The 21,016-nt window shown below is 38.1% G+C and overlaps 1 protein-coding gene across 1 annotated transcript in view; it reads left to right on the forward strand.

The window, feature by feature from the left end:
* The window catches only part of DSCAM (DS cell adhesion molecule), an 821,125-nt gene that overhangs the window by 481,261 nt on the left and 318,848 nt on the right, over positions 1-21,016 (forward strand). The window contains exons 4-5 of the mRNA XM_025379322.1: positions 9,891-10,037; positions 18,691-18,969. Coding sequence (XP_025235107.1) covers positions 9,891-10,037; positions 18,691-18,969 — 426 coding nt within the window. The remainder of the gene's footprint in view (positions 1-9,890; positions 10,038-18,690; positions 18,970-21,016) is intronic.

Genomic DNA, 21,016 nt, shown 5'->3' on the forward strand with positions numbered 1-21,016 from the left:
TTAGAAAAAACTGGAAGTACATATATCTTCTAAAGAATCACTTAATTAGCACTGTGCAAACCTTTGGGGGCAGCAGGTAAGTGGGGCAAACAAGAGGATCCCTTTGTCTTCAGAGAGGAAACTGCCATTTTGAGGGGGCAGCGCTAACACCCATATCAACTGGATTGATGCAATTATGTGTGAAATGGGGAATTATCGCAGAAGTTCAGGGAGATACTACATGGCAGTTTCAACTTTTGTTGATCAACTACATGGCAGTTTCAACTTTTGTGTGAGGTGTTTGGAGGGGAGAGAATACAAAGACCAGGGTGAACATTGAAAGACTCCCCTTCTGCTTTTAGGCATGTCCGGGTAGCGACCAGCTTAAAAGCAAGCATAATAAAAGCCGTCTTTGACGCATCTACTCCCGACAGCAATATCATCCTAAATTTATCTCCTTCTATGTTGTGTGTTACATGGGTTTGGTTTACGTCTACTGTGTCCATATGCTCACCACCCACTGACATCTTTTTCCAAAATAAATTTTAACTACCCAAGAAGCACATTAATAGAGTCTTCTTTTAAGATACTCAAATACATGACAGTGTAAAATGAAACATAATTTCCCCTCCCCTTCCCCTAATCCACTCATGATTTCAGAGAAAACTACAGTTAACATTTGGGCAGATACCTGCTGATCCAGGCCTCTCTGTTCATTTGCATACACAAATTTATTCGTATACCACTGCCTTTGGTACATAACATTACAGATTGTTATGTAACCACTTTAGACTATCTAGTGGATATTTTTCTGCAGGATATGTGTACATATACCTTGCTGTCTATTAAGTAACTGCAGAGCATAGATGTACCCTAATTTATTTACTTACTTATCTCTTGATTGGCATTCAGGTTTATGTATAATTTTTCATTGTTAAATTATGCGTCAGTGCATTTTGGGGTGAACATCAAAGTGTGCACATCTGAGTTTTTCCATAGGATAGTCTTTGACGTTGCAAGATAGATTGAAAAGTATGCAAGTCTCATACTTGCAAGTTGCCTTTCGAAAATCAAAAGGCTTCACCAATTTACATGCCCACCTGTAGAGGTTTTTATTTCCCACACCCTTTGTCAAGACCACTTATTTTCAAACATTTTATTTTTTTGTTCTAATCTCCTGGATGAAAAGAATCTCTCATTTTAATTTGTGTTGATTTGGTCAAGTTCTAAGTAAATTTTGTTCTGCAATTAAGTAAAATGTAATTCATTTAACTTGTGAAAAGCTGACATTTTTGCAATATCAAGTTGTCTAATCCTAGAATTGGATATGCCTCTTAATTTATCCAGGTCTTCTATTTTGTCATTTGGTAGTGATGTGGAGTGTTCTTTAACTCAATTTTGTGTATTTCCAACTCTTAGACATTTAATATTTTTATTGGTTCAGCAAGAATATTTTATCATATTTTATTATAGATTAGAGCTATTCTAAAGTGCTTTTCTCTGTCAGGAATTTACACGGATGTTCTTATTTAATCTCATGATTTTCCCAAAAAGGCAATATTGCCCCTTTGTACAGGTTATATATGTACTCAAGGCTATGGCAATAGGAAGGCACAGAGCTGAGGCCATTTGCACCATCCTTTAGAAGTCCTCTCCCGCCTGGCTTTCTTAGCACCATGCTGGCTTGGGTCCTCCAAGCCTCCTCTCACTCCCTTCCTGGGTCTTTTCTTGGCCTTCTTCCTTCACTCCTCTTCCTGGGGAGTTACTAAACTTCAGTTCTCATGAAGGGCTCCTCCTCAACAAGCAAAGTGTGGTCTCCAACACCCTGTCTCCAGCTTGACTTTAGTCGCTGATTTTAACTGACTCAGCATGCTCACAGCTGAGCTCTTATCTTTTCTGAAACAGAATCTCCTCTACCCCAAATCCTTTGCTCTACCAATGCCACTCCAACCCCATAGATCCCTCAGACTTAATACCTGGCATCTTCTGCTCCTCACCTGAGCTCCGTTGAATGTTTAGGTTAAATATCTTTACATGCTCATGGCTTCTGCCCCACTCTGCTTGTACCTCTGCTTGCCCATGCCTTGCCATCTCACACTTGCGTCACGATGCAAACCCAGGGGAGCGATTTGCATGAGGGCATGAGCCAGCGTGCCAGGGCACTATCCTGGCACAGGTACTTCTAGTTGTATAAACTGGGGCAAGTCCTTGAACTTCTCTGTTTCTCAATTTTCTCATCTGAGAAATGGAAATAACAGTATCTTCCTCTTGGGGTCATTTTAAGAACTAAATGTGTCATAACATAAATAATGCCGAAAGCAGTGGTGGCCTCCACCTAGAACCTGTTGGCTCTGATTAGGATTCATGTTAATATCCATGCCTCTATCTAAATGTCCCCTTTTTATAAGGACACTGGTCACATTGGATTAGGGGCATACACTATCCAAGTATGAGTTCATCCTAACATATTACATCTGCAGTGACCGACCCTATTTCCAAATAAAGTCACATCTCGAGGTACTGAAGGTTAGGACATTAACATAAATTTTTGAGGAAGGGGGAAATTCAGCTCATAACATCAGGTTAGATGTCTTCTCTTTAGGGGGCTCTTCTTTTCTCTTATATGCAACTTTCAACATGTGCATATTTTTGTCAGGCAACTCAATTGCTCAGGAAATATCTGTAGCTCATTCATGCCTGCATCTACTCCTTTATATATATCTATTTATAAGATATGTATGATATATATATAGATATTTATATATATCTTCTATTTCAAACACTTCCATTTTAGTTAATGCTAAGAGGCTCATGTTGTTTCTAATGCTATACACTTAGAATGTAGATTTAATTCTTAGGTTCCTCTGGTATTTCAGAAACTGTTATTGAAATGGCTTTGGAGAAAGCTCAGTTTCATGACACAGTGTGGCCGTCAGTTGGAGACGGCGGGCACAGCTAATAAAAGTTTCATCGTGGTCGTGCTACCATTTGGCATCTTACTAGCAGAGCCATCTGTTCTTTTAATTGCTATTAACTCAATTCACATAGATTTCAATAGGAAAAACAAAACAAACAAGAGCTCTAAGATATGTTTCTCTAAGTGAAAAATGACATATGCTTTTAAAATCTTCCCCCAAATAGTATTGCCTTTATTGAAGATCTAACAGCTTAGCCACATAGTAAAAAGCCAGGGAACATAATGAAAGAATAATTCATCACAATCTTAAAATATGCTCATTTTCATATAAGAATATATTCATCTCTGGAGGGGAACAAACTCTTTTTATGTAGTCTACATGAGGAAATGTGCTGAAATCTAAAAAAAGCTACTTTAGCTTTCTTTTTACTGAGACCTAGGAAAGGATGTTTTGAATACAAGCAATAATAGACTATGTAATCAGCCCATGCATTCAACAAATATTTTAGGATATCATAGCCAAGTCCTGTTCTATGTAATGGAGATGAAATGTTGAACAAGACAAAATGAGTTCTTGCTCTTCTAGATGAAGGAGGGAAATGTTAAACCAATCTCTTGCACATGTATGAGATACAGGTATAATAAAACCAAGTCTCTGATCATGAGTGAGCATGATCATGTGGACTGACTTTGCTGGAAATTTGACTTAAAAACTGAGGCCGGGATGACAAGAAGAACTCAGCCAGGGAGAGATCTGGGCTCAGAGCCTCCAGTCAGAGCAATTAAAAGAAGGACAGCATAGCCTGGGCATGGTGGAAGAAGGAGAGAGTAGAAGGGAAGGTTTTGGAGATACGGTCAAAGCCCAAACCATCATAGACCATCATAAGTGGTTAGGTCTAGTGGGATTCCATCAAGGCACTAAATGAGGTATATTGCTAAATGCTCGCGGATGATGAGTAGAGAATACATTGTAGAGAAGAAGAAGTGGTCACACAGAGTTTGAGAAGAGATTGAAAGCTACAATCCTTAGATGTGTGTGGTACAGTTTTGAGGGAGGAAAGTGGATGGATTCAGGATATATTTTGGAGGTAGAAGCAGAAGGCCTTCCTGTTAGATAAAATATGATGGACAAGAATGATTAATTTTGAGAACTTCAGGATATGTTTGTTTTTTTTTTTTTTTTAATGTTCAGATACTAACAGATATGCCAGGGAGAATTTTTCAAGTAACATGATAATGATTTGGGGGAAAGTCCCTAAGTTTCTGTGAATATCCATTTCTACTGTGGAAAAGACTTCTGGAGACAATATCTTGGTCAGCTTGGGCTGCTATAACAAATATCATGGACTGGGTGGCTTAAACCACAAAAATTTATCTCTCACTGTTCTGGAGGCTGGGAAGTCCAAGATCAAGGTATTGGCAGATTTGGTGCCTGATGGGGGCCCCCTTCCTGGATTGCAGACAGCCGCCTTCTCACTGATCCCACAGGGCGGAGAGAGAACGTGAGGTCTGGTCCTACCCTTATAATCACATCTATACCTAATTACTTCCCAAAAGCTTTATTTCCAAATACTGTCATATTGGGGATTAAGAATTCGTCATATAAATTTTGTGCAGATGCAAACATTCAGTTCACGGCAGATGTCTGTGATCCTCCTTTCCCCAAGCCTTTCACTGGGATATACAAAAGTACTCCATAGACTCAGTGTATCTTTCTGTTTACCAATGCTCTGTCATGTGACATTGGCTCAGAGGTTCGGTAAATATTTTGCCTGTGGTGACATAGCTCCAAATGGCAGAATTGTGATATAAAATTCATCTATGTCATTACCACTCAGATACTTTCTTTAATATATGAGGTTGCCTTTCGTAAGTAAGCAAACGAACAATTGAGAGGGGGCCCTGCTATGCTTATGTCAGTGGGATCTTCCCTGTCTGGCTCACACAGGCTACATTTTATACACCTGTGGATTGGCCAGAACAGCAGAATAACAAACATGGCATTTACTAGGATAGATACCATTTTAATTTTTATTTATTGTTAATATTTTTTCAATTGGAAAGTTATAATTATATACTTTTATTGGGTACAATGTGTTGATTTTGTATGTGTCTATATATGCACACCTAGGTATATACACAGTATGAAATGATTACATCAAGATGATGAACATATCTACCACCTTGCTTATCCCTTTTTTGTGATGAGATATTTGAATTTTACTCTCTGAGCTATTTTGAAATACAGAATACATTATTACTGAGCTTAGTCACTCTGCTGTGCAATGGATGCGTGACTATCTGCTAGATGACATAGATGCATTTTAATTTGATCTTCAACAGCAGAACAGAGATTACTCATCATCTCTCTTCTTTCTAGATGAAGAAGGCAAAGTTTAGAGTTGAATGACTAGACTGAGGCCACACAGCTGGAAAGGGACAATGACCATTTTGTAGTTCAGATCCACTGGCTTCCAAAGCCCAGGTTTTTTCTTCCACACTGAGAAATCTTTCAAAGTGGATGAGCTTATTGCACCTGAAACCACGGAAAGATCTTTTAATTTGATTCTTTATAAGAACAAAGAAAAAGTTAGCTGAGTAGATTGAATAAGCACATTAATGAAGAGGACTTTAACATATAAAGTTAATTATTTGTATTTGAATAACACACAAGGATAAAAGCAGGTGTGGGGATAAATACCAGTTTTTCTCCTTGGGTATCAGTAGCCCCTTCATCCTGGTGAGACAAAGACAATGCCTCTTCCATGACTGCTCTCCAGGTTCTTCCCTACTATCCTTTTTCCTCAACTTCTTGGAATGCTCCTAAACCCAAAGGCTCAAATCTGTTTAGATTACAAGCTCCCTAGAGATAGGGGCTGTCTCTCTCATTTTTGCATCTTCGGAGCCTAGGACAGTGCTGGCCCAACGAATGGGTGCATCACTTGGCTCTGTTTCCTGCCCACTTATAACACATGCTAGTTTCTAGAATCAACTCTGATGCGCATCTTTCTGGAGATCATGCATGCCTGCTTTCTGCAGCTCAGATCTTAAAGATCTGGCTTTCTGCTTTAACAACCCATAGTTCAGCAAAATAGATTTCTAGAACTGCTGCTATTTTAGTATCTACCTTTGAAGCAATCGTATAGAAAACCCAAAATGGTGTCGTGCTAGAGCTTCAGAACCCACTGCTCTCTGGGTGTTTTTTGCCGCCCAGCACTATGACAATGGGAAGAACGTGGCCATAGAACTCCAACCCTGAGGGTTTCTGCAACATTTTCCTATTGGGCTAATGCCCCATTTTCTTTGGTAGTTTTGTGTCCCTACATAGAAATATCCCACTGGACCCTATGCTAATCTTAACCACGCTGACTGAACTGACACCATGCGGTAGATTTATTTTAGTGGCACTAACATGCAAGCTCATGTTAACTGACATTGGAAAACCAGTCTTTGACTTGCTCATAACCTATTTACTCTTAGTTTATACAAAGTCCTAACAGCCTTGGTATGTCTGTTTTCTAACTCTGAGCGTACTGAATGCATCACATTGTGCATTGGCAAAGATACTGATAACAAAGGGAAGTAACATGTAACAGCTGCATAGTAAAGGAGGAAGCAGAAAAGCTATTAAAGACAAGCTCAGAGACTTGAACATCTGGCAGTCTGGGACCATTCCATGCATCTTGAGATGCCAGATAGCTTCTGAGATATTAGTAACTGAGCAGCATGGCTCAGTAATCGATGTCCAAAATGATGACTCAAAATCCAAAAATCATTCACTGTTCAGTTGGCTCTGAATTGCAGTGTGTTTAACATGACAAAAAGTATGAACTATGTTTTAGAAATGTGTCTAGTTAAATGCTAATAGTATTCCAAGGAAAATAAAGTTACTCATAAAATTTTTGCTTTGCACAGTTGTATGTTATAAGACAGTTCTGAATAGTCAAGGGTGTGTGTGTGCTTGAGTATGTGTGATAGAGAAAGACACACAAAGAGAGAGAGAACCAGACAGAATTGTGTGTTTGCACTTTTTTATACCAATAAATTGTATTTAAACGTTTACCTATTTTAGCAGAAGCACATTCATTAATCCCATTGGAGGACATGAACAAATCATTTATTCCATATGACATGGAAACCTTTGGTGGCATAAAGTGTCTAGTGGGGTACAGGGGCAAGATAGAGAATAGTTAAAATTATTCCTTATTACCACAGAGCTGACATATTTGGTGCTCTAATGACATAGCTGTGCCCTTATTGTCCCTTGATAGTTCCACAGGACTCCCTGGTTGAGACTGTACCCGAGGACCCTGGACTTACCTGTTCCTCTCATAATTAAAAGATCCTACTGTTTAACCTTATTTTATGTTTTAAAATGTTGATCAATTTCAAGATGACATAAATTGAGAAATGAAGGACTAGGCAGAGGAGGTCAGATTAACCCATTTATGCCTGAGGTTGCAATTTTTTGAATTTTTGCAATCAGGCCTTGGCCATGACCTTGAGCAATAGGAGATAAATAACTGCCACATGCTTAGCGTTCCAATAATGAAACGCTAGGCATAAATGGGCTTACGTACAGAAACTCAGTCAATGTCAACTCCTTCATTCTTATGAACATCTCAGAAAATGCTTAAGACAATCAAAGGTTCAAGTTCTTCTGAAATGATATGCCCTAAAGCCTTATTTAACATAAGTGAGTAAACAAAAAAATAATGTTAGATATTGCAAGAACAAAATGTTCCTAGAGAATGGAGCCCTCTCTGGAATCGGTAATAATGCAGGCTGCTGCTATCTGTGTGCATTTCTCAACCTTTCTGGAAAATGGCACACAAAATCCTTTCCGCTGATATTTTGCCACCACTCATGGCCTGTCAATTCTAATGAAAATACTCCATGCTAAGAAGGTGACAGGAATTACATACATCATCTTTTTTTTTAGTTTCCTTTCTGTCTATCAAACTGTACTTTAAAGGAACTGATTATTAAAGCATTATATAAGTATGCAAACGATATTGAAAGAGAAATAATGTTTCCATTATACACAATGTGTATCATAAGAAAGGCTGAGTGTGATGACATATGACAAGTGGTAAAAGGTATTTTTAGTTGCTTTCATTTTGGGGAGTAATAAAGAAAAATTATCTGGAATATACAGCATTAGGAGATTTTTCAACTTCTCTAATAGCTAGCATTATTTGTGGCATATTTTAGACTAAATATCTAACTGGAATTGTTTTGAAAGTTAATGTAGATATTAGTTTAAATATATGTTATACTAGCTTTAATAATTAATTTGTACTCATTTGAAAAGCTTATACAAGGCCAGTATTTGCTCTATTATTTTATGATCTTTTTCACATCTGTGTTCTTTGTAATTACTCCTAACTCATGAGATTTCATAAATCATTTTTGGGCTGGGCATGGTGGCTCATGCCTGTAATCCCACTTTGGGAGGGATTACACTCCCTAGCACTTTAGGAGGCTGAGACAGGTGGATCACTTGAGTTCATGAGTTCAAGACCAGCCTGGGCAACATGGTGAAATCTCGTCTCTATGAAAAAATACAAAATTAGCCAGGTGTGATGGCCCACTCCCATAGTTCCAGCTACTCGGGAGGCTGAGGTGGAAGGATTGCTTGAGCTCAGGAGGTGAAGGTTGCAGTGAGCTTAGATGACACCACTATACACTACAGCCTGGATAATACAGCCAGACCTTGTCTCAAAAAAAAAAAAAAAATTTAACTTATCAGAGCAACTGACCTATGCATGATGTGTAGTTATTGCAGAAAATGACCAAGAAATTATGTTTACAATTTAAATATGTAAAGCTCAAAAGCAATGAATCTAAGACTCCTGGAAATTCAGACTGAAATAAACTGAAGGACGTTTCAACTGAACCTGAGACAAACAAGCAGTAAAACCTGATTCTTTGGCATTTTAGTCTTTTTTCAAAGAGAAAAATCACATTCTTTCCAGTGGAATCACATCACATGCAGAAACAGCCCATAGAAGAGTCTAACGGTGGCAGGTGTACTGAGTTACCCACCACGAAGGTGCAGTGAGGCACTCTCAGCCCTACTTTTATGCTCCAACTTGTTTTATCACCCAATTAAAATTGAACAGTGAAAAATATATTTAAAAGTTACATTTTCAAAGGGAAAAAAACATGGTTGCCCTTCTTAAATTAACACTGATACTTGATCTCAGTGTTGGCCCTTTCTGTACAACTGAAGCTTTACTGGTAAAAATCACAGGTTACCGATAGGACACTGTTTTGTGCTGACATAATGGGCAATGACTGATCATGATTTTTTTTTTCTTGAGGTAAAAATTGTTATTGTCAATGATTTGAATAGTCCCTTTAAAAGTTAGTGATTAAGAAATAACAGTATTCTAAAACTCTGAATCTGGGAAGAATTGATGTGTGCAGTAGAATATAGTGATAAACATTGGTTATTATTGGGAGGAAATAAGACAGCCTTTTTGGGGAAAGTTTGTAGAATATTTTGTTACTTTGTAGTCTGATATTTTTGTGCTTTTATTGAAATATTTTAAACTGAGACAAAAGTTTATACTTTCATAAGCTAGAAATGTGCAACAAAAAGTTAATACTCCCTTAATTTGTCACATGCTAAGAGAAATGCAATGATCCAAGAAAATATTCTATGTTCGCTATATACCAATTATATGACAACTTCATTGCTGTAAGATAAATGCATGACCTAAAAAAAAGTTTGAGGTTAGATTTGCTAAGTATATATTGTATAACATAAGTACTAAAAACCCTTAATGTAGGCTAGTCAAAAAGTTAACACAGCTTGGACCCATATTTTACACACACACACGCACACACACACACGACACACATACCCATTTTTAGCCTTTTCATTAAGTTTCTTCAGGTGGAAAAAAAAACTGTTTAAGGACTTTGTCTGTGTGGTTGGGTTGCTTTCATTATATTTTAACCAAGTCATTGTTTTCCTGTATTTCAGGATCTAGATTTCTCATCACATCCACGGGAGCCTTGTATATTAAAGATGTACAGAATGAAGATGGATTGTATAACTACCGCTGCATCACGCGGCATCGATACACCGGAGAGACGAGGCAGAGCAACAGCGCCAGACTTTTTGTATCAGGTAAAAACTCATCAAGACTCTGTCTGCCATGTCTGCTGTTTCTTTGTTAGTATCCTGAGACGACTCAATCAAAATCGTGGAGTGTTGCCATTAAAATGGAGCCTTCAATTCCTTTTCCAAAATAGTTTAGCAATTTTAAAACTCTTTTAAATGAATATGAATACAATTTCATAGAAATACAGATTTCACATTTGTCAAACCAGTAATTGACTCATTCACATGACGACGTGTTAGCATTTCAGGGAGCACATAAGGAGTGAAAGATCCATCTCCATCTCAAATATCCATCTCAAATGCAGTGAAATTGCATTTGGTTTGATTAGAAAATCAAATACAGAATACCTAACCTTTGCCTTTGTGGCTGAAGAATATAAAATTGCTCCCTGTGGTAAATATCCTGTAAGGTTGTAATAGTGAGATACAAGTGACCAAAGGTTGCTTGCTATCAATATTTAAGAAGTACCTTATTTGTAATAATGCTTTATGGGAAGAAGTGAAGGGAACTTGTTGAACATTGGGATAATTTGAAACATCACTGCCTGAGCACCCACTTTTTGTCCTTGATAAAATGACACAGGAGCCAACATAAAGGGGCTCTCATCAGTCAAAGGGAATTAACTGAGTATCAGCAGTGATGCTTGCACATGATTGATAACCATTAAATATTGTGAAAACCTTTGAGTTCATTACAATTTTATACAATGTGAACACATGAATATATATTTCATATAAAGAAAGAAGAATCTCATTGGTCTGCATAGTAGTGACCAGGACACTAACTCTTCATTCTGATAACAGGTGATTAAAGATAACAACAGCTCAATGTATTCTGTCTTTCCTATAGCTACTGTATTTTTAGATAACCAGCTAACCTTAGTTCAGAAGGGAAAGTTCACTTTGCAGAATAATTGTGTCTACTGAATGTGACAGAAATGACAAAATTAGAAAATTCCATTTTCAACCTTAATAAAATAACTCAGATAAATTTTAACATCTGACCTCACTGATCAATTGAGTGTCACTAAGAACGGGAAAACCACACATTATGTGGATGCAATGTGAAGTGCACAACACCCCTCTCAAAGAGAAAGAGGTTGAACACTTATCTAACCAACCCACTGAAATAAATTCCAGTTCATAAGAAAAATGCCTGTGGCAATAACGGCACAAATTAAATGATGTCATAGACAAGCAAATTCAGCATGGTAACTACCTGGTTTCTTTAGGAAGTCAAGTCAAATACATGGGAGAAAGGAGGGCTGGCTCTGCATTAAGAAAGACTCAAGAGATGTAACAACTGCATGTGAATAGGAGAAGGATCTTGATTTAATTAATTCAATTGTTTAAAAGCTAGCCACTTTTGAGCTGATGAGGAAAAATGAATTTGCAGTGTATATACTACTTGATATTGTGTAATACAGACTGTGGTTATGTAACAAAACTCTATTTTTATTAGAGAAGCATGCTAGTGATGTGATGATAAAATGACATAGCTTCCCTTTTTTGTTGCTGTTTTTGTTTTGAGGTGGAGTCTCGCTCTGTTGCCATGCTGGAGTGCAGTGGCACGACCTTGGCTCAATGCGATCTCTGCCTCCTGGGTTCAAGTGATTCCCCTTCCTCAGCCTCCTCAGTAGCTGGAACTACAGGCGTGCACCACCACGCCCAGCTAATTTTTTGTGTTTTGGTAGAGACAGGAATTCACCATGTTGGCCAGGATGGTCCGATCTCCTGACCTCATGATCCACCTGTCTTGGCCTCCTGAAGTGATGGGATTACAGGCGTGAGCCACTGCGCCTGGCCTATAGCTTCCCTTTTGTTGCATATTCTTTACCACCAAAAACAAAGTAAAACTATCAAGAAATAAACATGATGAAGAATAGAAAAGTTTTGGTGTCAGAGCCATTAATATGATGAATATATGGGATGCATCATATTATTTTTGTCTATTTTTGTGTAAGTTTTCAAACGTTTGGGATAAAAATAACTTTTGTAAATATATATTAAAAAGTTTGAAGACTGAGACAAAGACAAAAAAGATACTGAAGGGGATGAAAAGGAAAGACAGTGCTGTTTGGTTGCTTAGATTCGACATATGACCAAATATCCCCACAAGAGCCTGTCTCAAGCATTGCCTCAATCATGCACTTAAAATATAAAACATCGGATGCTGGTGAGGGTGCAGAGAAAAGGGAACCCTTATACGCTACTGGTGGCAATGTAACTTAGTCCTGCCATTATCGAAAGCAGACTGGAGATTTCTCAAAGAACTTAAAATAGAGCTACCGTTTGACCCAGCAATCCCATTACAGAGTAATATATCCAAAAGAAAATAAATCACTCTTCCAAAAAGACATATACGCTTGTATGTTCATCATTGGGCTATTCACAATAATAAAGACGTGAAATCTGCCCAGGTGTCCTTCAATGGTAGATTGGATAAATAAGATGTGGTACATATAAACCGTAGTATACTGGAAAGCCATAAAAATGAATGAAATCTTGTTCTTTGAAGCAATGAGGATGGAGCTGGAGGCCATAATTCTTAGTAAATTAACACAGGAATAGAAAACCAAGTACCTCATGTTCTCACTTATAAGTGAGAGCTAAATATTGACCACACGTGGACACAAATATGGGAACAACAGACACTGTGGATACTAGACTGTGGAGGGCAGGGAGTTTGGGTTAAAAAGCTACCTATCAAGTACCATGCTCACTATCTGAGGAACAGGATCTCTACTCCAAACCTCAGCATCACATAATATTCCCAAGTAACAAATCTGCACATATACCACCTGTATCTAAAATAAAAGTTGAAATTTAAAAAGAAATAACCTCATTCCAGTTTCATAAAACAGTTTTATTGAGATGCAATTTACTTTAATATAAACGCCATTCAGTTTATTCACTAATTTTAGTAAATGCATAGAGTTGTGCCACAACTGCACCAATCTAATTTTAGAATATTTTCACCACCCAAAAGATTCCTCCTACCCATTTGAAGCCAATTTCAATGTCCATCCCCAGTCCCAGACAACCACTAATCTATTGTCTGTCTCTGTAGAGTTGCATTTTCTGGATATTTCACATAAATGGAATGATACAGGATGTGGATTTTGTGTCTGCCTTCTTTCATGTAGCACCCGTGTTGTAATGTGTTAGTCGTTCGCTCTTTCTTGTTGCTGAAGAGCATGTGATCATTTGTAAATACTGCATTTGGTTATCAGTTCACTAAATTATGGACATTTGGGTTGTTTCCACTCTTTGATGATGAATAATCCTGCTACGAACATTTGTACCTAAGTCTTTGAGTGAACATGTTTTCATTCATTTAGGGTAGGTACCTAGAAGTTGGGGCCTCATGGCAAATTGAAGTTCAAACATTTTAAGAAAATGCCAACCTGTTCTGGCTGCTTTTATTTGGCAAGTATATCACAATACACCTGGGGAAAAAATAAACTCTAGCCAATGTGATGTAAGAGGAGAAAAATGTGTGGGTTTGTAGGAAATCCTGCTTAAAAGTGACTTCACTGAGGCGGCATTCTTACGCATTTTTGCTTTCCTTCTTTATACCACCTGTGATGTGGATGTGAAGGCTGGCACGCCAGCAGCCATTTTTATGTGAAATCTATATGTGTGCCTATGTAAGTCTATATTTACCTTCCACCAACAATGGGTGAAGATTCCAGGTCCCTACATCTTTACCAGCATTGTTTGTGATTTTATTGCAGTCATCCTAGTGGGTGTGAAGTCATGTCTCACTGTGATTTTAATTCATATTACCGTAATGCCTAGTGATATTGAGCATCTTTTTGTGCACTGATTAGTTATTTGTATATCTTCTTTGGTGATGTAAAATATCAACGATTTTGCCCATTTTGTTTGGGTTGTTTCTTCTCATTATAGAGATGTAAGCATTTTTAATAATTTTTGGATTTGAGTTCTTGATTAGAAATATGATTTTCAAATTTTTTTCACTTAATGATGCCTTTGAAAATGCTACAGTTCTTAATTTTTTAATTTTTTTATTATTATTTTTTGAGATGGAGTCTTGCTTTGTTGCCAAGGCTGGAATGCAGTGATGCGATCTTGGCTCACTGCAACCTCCGCCTTCCGGGTTCAAGCTATTCTCCTGCCTCTGTCTGTAGCTGGGACTACAGGCGCATGCCACCACACCTGACTAATTTTTGTATTTTTAGTAGAGACAGGGTTTCACCATGTTGCCCAGGCTCATCTTGAAGTCTTCATCTCATGTGTTCTGCCCACCTCGGCCTCCCAAAGTGCTGGAATTATAGGCATGAGTCACCGCGATGGGCCAGTTTTTTTTAATTTTGAAGAAGTTTAGTATGTTGATTTTTTCTGTTGTTGCTTGTTTTTTTAGTGTTATGCCTAAGAACTTCTCAAGGTCATGAAGATATTTTCCCTATGTTTTCTTCTAAAAGCTTTTATAGTTTTAGCTGTAATATTTAGATCAATAATCCATTTTGAGTTAATTTTTGTAGGTAGTGTGAGGCAAGGTTCGAATTTATTTTCCTTGTAGATATCCAATTGTCTCAGCCATTTTTACAAAATGTCATTAGAATTACCTGGCACTATCTTAAGCATATTTGAGAAATTTCTGCCAATAGTTTCAGTTAGAATAAAACTTTTTAAGTGCAGTCATTGAGAGTTGATTTTTTATGAATAGCGTTAGAAGTTGGTGCATTTCGTTTCCAGAGATGGTGGGATTGTTCTGCAAAGAAAGTCAGAGGTGCGCACTGTGGTGTTTGTTGTCAGCCACCCCTGCCAAAGGGGTAACATCTTTGTGCCACCTTCTCCAACTCTACTTCTACTTCCTATTCTAAATAAAATGACAGATTTCACAACTATTTTTTCATAGTACTTTATAATATCTTCAATATTCCACTCTAGTGTAACTAAAATCTGTATTACTGAAGAACAAGAGCTATCATTATATTCTCATATTTCTTAAATAAATGAAGACAGAGTTCAGAATAATAGAGAAGCTTACCCCAGGTAATACATATTATCTTGGATATGATTTCTACTTACTAAACAATATTGCGATGGTGTTTATATGGCCTGCAAGTTAGTGTAGTAGGAGGTAATAAATCACATGTGGTTGAGGATGTCCAAGACCATTTCTGGAGTTGGCTTTAGGCACATCTTTGTGTCTTCTCGTTCACGGAACCCATTGGGTGTGCAGGTGATGATACTTCCAGTAACATAGATGCAGACAGCTAGCCATTTTTCTAGATGCTTCGTTGATGCTAGAAGATGCCAGAGATCAGTGAGACATCATTGGTTAGGCCTGTCTTCTTAATTATTCAGTCTCTAAGAACATAACTTGATCTTCAAACCAATACTTTTCAAAGTCCGTTTGTAATTTCCTTTAGAAGCAGGTAAATGAAGTGGTGAAGTTTTTGCTGGCACAGGTTCTGTACTTGGGTATTGTGAAACTTTTATATCTCTCTCGCCTTCTGGAGCCCCATAGTCATGCATGTGAATGAGTATAATTCTGGAATATAGAATTCTTCAGTTAATGAAGAATTAGAGGAGTCCTGGAAGCTCATCAGGTATTCTTTAAAAGAGTATTTAGGTTCCCTCATCATATCACTGTCACATTGTTCTCATAAGACACCAGTGAAGTTAAAAGAGCAGCAAGTTCATAATGAAGTTTTATCTCTGATGATTATAAAAGAAATGGAAAGCCAAGACATTTCAGCTAAATGCTTTTGTTCTATTTTCAACAGTGCCTGCTGACTGCCCCCAGTGGCTGACTATGGAATCACAGCCTCTTAAAGAAGTCTTTCTATTAATAAATGATTTTTTGATGTTATTGTTTATTAAAACAGAAGTTTACTCTCTTGTATATAAGTCCAGAAGCTGGTTTTCCAGCTCCAGTGTCACCAGGGACCAGGCTTTTATCTTTGCGATCCATTATCCTCATGTGAGATTCCATTCTCAATATGATTTCAAAGTCCAAAGTGAGTGCTGCAGCTCCTGCCTTTATATCCACATTCCAGGTGATGTAAAGAAGCAAAGGAAAAGTGCATAAAAACACCCCTCTCAGCTAAGTCACCTTTAAGCAGAATTTCCTACAAATCTACACATTTTCACCTCTTACATCTCCTTGGCTAGAGTTTATTTTTCCTCCAGGTTAATTGAGGTATTGAAAAATGAAAATTGAATATATTTAAGGTATACAATGTGATGTTCACTATGCATATATATATATGCATGTATATATATGTGTGTGTATATATATACTATGTGTATCTATATATACACCACTATCAAGCAAAATAACATATCTATTGCCTCACATAGTTACCATTTGTATGTGTATGTATATATGTGTGTGATATGATGACATTTAAAATCAACTGTCTTTGAAAATTTCAAGTATATAAGATAGTGTTATTAACTATAGTCACTATGCTGCATATTAAACCTCCAGAACCTATTCATCTGACATAACTGAAACTTTATACCCTTTTACCTACCATATGATCTAGCAATCCCACTCTGGGTATATAGCCAAAGGAAATGAAATTAGGTATCTGCACTCCCATGTTTATTGCAGAATCATTCACAACAGTCAGAATATGAAAAAAACTTGTGTTCATTTACATATACACACACGCATAGGAATATTATTCCTATATACACAAAGGAATATTATTCAGCCTTAAAAAAAGAAGGAACTCTTTCCATTTGCAATGACATGATGAACCTGAAGGGCATTATGCTAAGTGAAGTAAGCCATGCACAGAAAGACAAACATTGTCGTTACTCACATACATGTGAAATCTAAAAAAGTCAAACTCAGAAAAGCAGGGAATAGAATGGGGGTTGCCAGGGACTAGGGGATGGGACAAATAGCGAGATGTTCATCAAAAAATACAAAGTTCCAGATGGCTCTCATTTGATAGGACAGTGGATATCCAATCCTTGGCCATCAGATTTAATGCAGGTAGATCAAAAAAGTCATGGCATTTTTCTTACTGAGGCAAAGACAAGAAAATTTCAGGAGGCAGGAGTCTATAACTCTTTTGTAATATCCATGTGGCATGCCAGGGTGTTGGTTCATGCAAGTTCTAAACAGGATGAATTAGAAGAGACAGCAGGGAGAGAACACTGAGTTTTACGTTTAGCATCTGATCAGGTGCTATATTTTATATTCTTCGTAGTCATGCAGATTATGACCTTGGGAACATCACTGCATTCAAACAAACTTGAAGGACATTGAGCTGCGTGGTTTCCACAGACCCAGTTCTTGAGAATATTTTATCAAATTCCTCACCTGGTTCAAGATGATGTCATAGAACAGGCAAATTTTAGAAGGCCATGTCATAAGTCATAAGTCATCATTTGCAAGCTGCTTCTTTCTAATCCATTGTCTTGCTATGCCACATGTTGTTGATAGTGCTTATTCACCTGACCTCAAATACCATCTTCTCAGAGAGTCTGTCCCTGAGGACCCTATCTTAAGGCCTCCTGGCTGCCTCCACACCCATAACATGTGGAATTCACTCTCTGTTCTGCCCTCTTTTTCTTTCTTTAATTATACTTATTACAAATTATCTTTATTTGCTTGCTAATGTGTTGCTTGCTCCCTAACACCCACCCACCCAACAGAACATGAGCTCCAAGAAGACACCTGTCTCATCCACCACTCTCCCATTAGTGCCTAACTCTGTGCTGGTCTACACTGGAGGATCAAAACATATTTGGGAAATGAATAAATAAAATGCTTTAAAATTCAAAAGCTATGTGTAAAACTCTTTCTCTTGTGCAATAAATTTTACTAAAGGTAAACAGCTATTTCTGCTAGTGTTGCTCTTTTTTTCTGTTTAAATTTATTTAGGCTGGGTGTGGTGGTGCATGCCTGTAATCCCAGCATGTTGGGAGGCCCAGGCAGGAGGATCACTTGAACCCAGGAGTTTGAGACTGTGGTGAGCAATCATTGCACCACTGCACTCCAACCTGAGCTACAGAGTGAGCCACTGTCTTAAAAATTTATTTATTTTATTAATTTTTTATGATATTTTATTGATGCATAATAGATACACATAGTTTGGGGTACATGTGATAATGTATTCGTATAATTAAAATCAAATCAGTGTACTTGGGATATTCATCACATTATACGTTTGGCTTTTCTTTAAACTGTAATTATTTCAATTCTTCTGTTCTAGCTATTTTGAAATACACAATAGATAATTGCAAACCATAGTCATTCCACTGATCTATCTACCACTATGTCTTATTTCTTCTCTCAAATTGCATATTTATACCCATTAAGCATCTTTTAAGAGAATTCTGACATTCCCAGTTATGAAAAGACAATCTGATTCTTAGCCTGAGCTGACAGCTCTTGTTGAAGCCTGCTCATTCTGGATCTTTTATTCATTTACTGGGGAATGACCAACAGAAGTTCTGACCAGTGTTCAACCTTTTGTAAATTCTGAGCAGAAAATAAATTGTATGAATAGGGCATTTCTTTTTCTGTTCACTTATAAAATCTTACAGATCTGTATCAATAGTTGGTATGATGCACCAGTTTAAATTATACATGAAGTCCTACAATTCTAAATGACCACTTCAACTCCTCATTCACTGTCTCTAAGAGTTTTTATTTCTTCTACAGACCCAGCGAACTCGGCCCCATCCATACTGGATGGGTTTGACCATCGCAAAGCCATGGCTGGGCAGCGTGTGGAGCTGCCTTGCAAAGCGCTTGGGCACCCTGAGCCAGATTACCGCTGGCTGAAGGACAACATGCCCCTGGAACTTTCAGGGAGGTTCCAGAAGACCGTGACGGGGCTGCTCATTGAGAACATTCGCCCCTCGGACTCAGGCAGCTATGTGTGTGAAGTGTCCAACAGATACGGAACGGCTAAGGTGATAGGCCGCCTGTACGTGAAACGTAAGTTGGACGGTAACTTGCAAAGGTGGTGTTGGCTTCCATCGATGGAGCTCCTGTTATAAGCGAATCTCCATGTTTTCTCTGTAGCTTTCCATTAACTCCCAAAAGAGTCCAGCTGAGATCAACAGAAACCTCATTTTACAGATGTGAAAATTAATGCTCAGATGAATTCCCCAAGGTTACACAACTGGAGAGTCTTGGGTGTCAGATTTGATTTGAAGACTGTCTGATCCCCAAACCTCTGTGAGTTCCATTAGGCCACAGACTATTACAATTCCAAGATACGATTTCAAGATAACACTTCCTAGCTGATGAATTCACAACAACCAGTCTCTCTAAAAATGAACAGACTGAGAGGGTAGGATTGTTCTTTCAGCACAAGTGATGATAGCCAATCAAAGCAGTTGTCCTTTGTCTGTTCCCAGACCATTTCTGCATTAAATTTCTAAATAAGGCTATTAGCCAAAGTATGAGGCTCAAACATACCCAAATATTAGACTCGTGCCTGGTATTTTAGATCATCTACTCCAAATATGATGGATATATTTGATCTTCCATTGATTATTGATTGCCTTGGCTGCCTTGAGGAATGTGTTGAGAAGGATACTGAAGGCAGATTTGGAGGAAGGAGGGATGTGATTGCAGGGTCACAATCTAATCTACTCAAACACCCTCAATTTTGCTCATGCAGAAACCAAATTAAAGTGAATTACTCAAGATCACATGGCCAGAAAAGGAAGGCAGAGCCTTGGTCAGAGAGGAGGTCTTAGTTGCCAATATAATACTCCTTTTTTGAAAATATATTTTTACTTGATGAACTAAATTGAACAGATTTAACCACAGGAATCTCACACTGAAAATAGAAGTGTTTTCTTACTTCCCCCTCCACCTCCCCGCCCAGCCCTAACCCTGTTTATGGAACTTTCTCTTCAATGTCAACCTGAGTGTAGACTGCCTTAGCATAATACCAGCCTAAGAGAATATATTTACATTAAATACCCAAATGACTATCTGGAACAGGCTGTCTAGCCTGAGTCCTGCAAAATATTTGAACATGTTTAGTCTGGGATTAGAAAGAAATGGATGACAAAATCTACAGTTACACTTCTATGCTGAAGAATCATGTGGATAAAATATGCAGCATTGGACAGCCAGCCACAGGCTCAAAGTCTCTTCTACGTTAAAAGACCTCTCCTAGCTCCCTGTTTTCTGCTGAATAAAGTTGATATCTTAGGATGGCACTGAAGGCATCTCAAGCAAATCTGTCTGGCCGTATTTCCCCTTGTTTTGCATTAAAACCCACTTATGGCTGGGCGCAGTGGCTCGCACCTGTAATCCCAGCACTTTGGGAGGCTGAGGCAGGTGGATCACAAGGTCAGGAGATCAAGACCATCCTGGCTAACATGGTAAAACCCCGTCTCTACTAAAAATACCAAAAATTTGGCTAACTGTGGTGGCAGGCGCCTGTAATCCCAGCTACTTGGGAGGCTGAGGCAGGAGAATGGCATGAAGCTGGGAGGTGGAGCTTACAGTGAGCCGAGATCTCACCACTGCACTCCAGCCTGGGCAACAGAGCAAGATTCCGTACCCCCCCCCAAAAAAGAAAAAAAAAAACAAATTGCAACCTCAAGCATAAATGGGATAATAACCTATTCCTGCTAAATCTAACTTCTTTCTAATTCCTGCACAAACCATTCCTTTCCTTATTGCAAGTCATATTACTAATGTTGCTTCCTCCACATAAAAGATTATTTCCTAATACTTAGTTATCTAACACTTCCCATCTCTCTTAGCCTCCATCTGCAACGATGTGTTGTTCCCCATTCTCCTCCTGTCTCCTCAACTCAGAGTATGTTACTGCTCTCTCTCTAAAGGCGTTTATCACTGCATGTATTTTAAAAGCCTTTATTATTAATGTGCTTATTTTTATCATTGTTCTCTTCTTCCACATCTAGGTGATTCTCCAGTGCTTCTGGAATGTTCTCTGCCTCCCTTCTGACTGCTTCTTCTAGCTGCAGAAGAAAACAGCTTCCTCGTTCCCGTCTCT

Source organism: Theropithecus gelada, chromosome 3, assembly GCF_003255815.1.
Source record: "Theropithecus gelada isolate Dixy chromosome 3, Tgel_1.0, whole genome shotgun sequence".
Classification (NCBI taxonomy): Eukaryota; Metazoa; Chordata; class Mammalia; order Primates; family Cercopithecidae; genus Theropithecus; species Theropithecus gelada.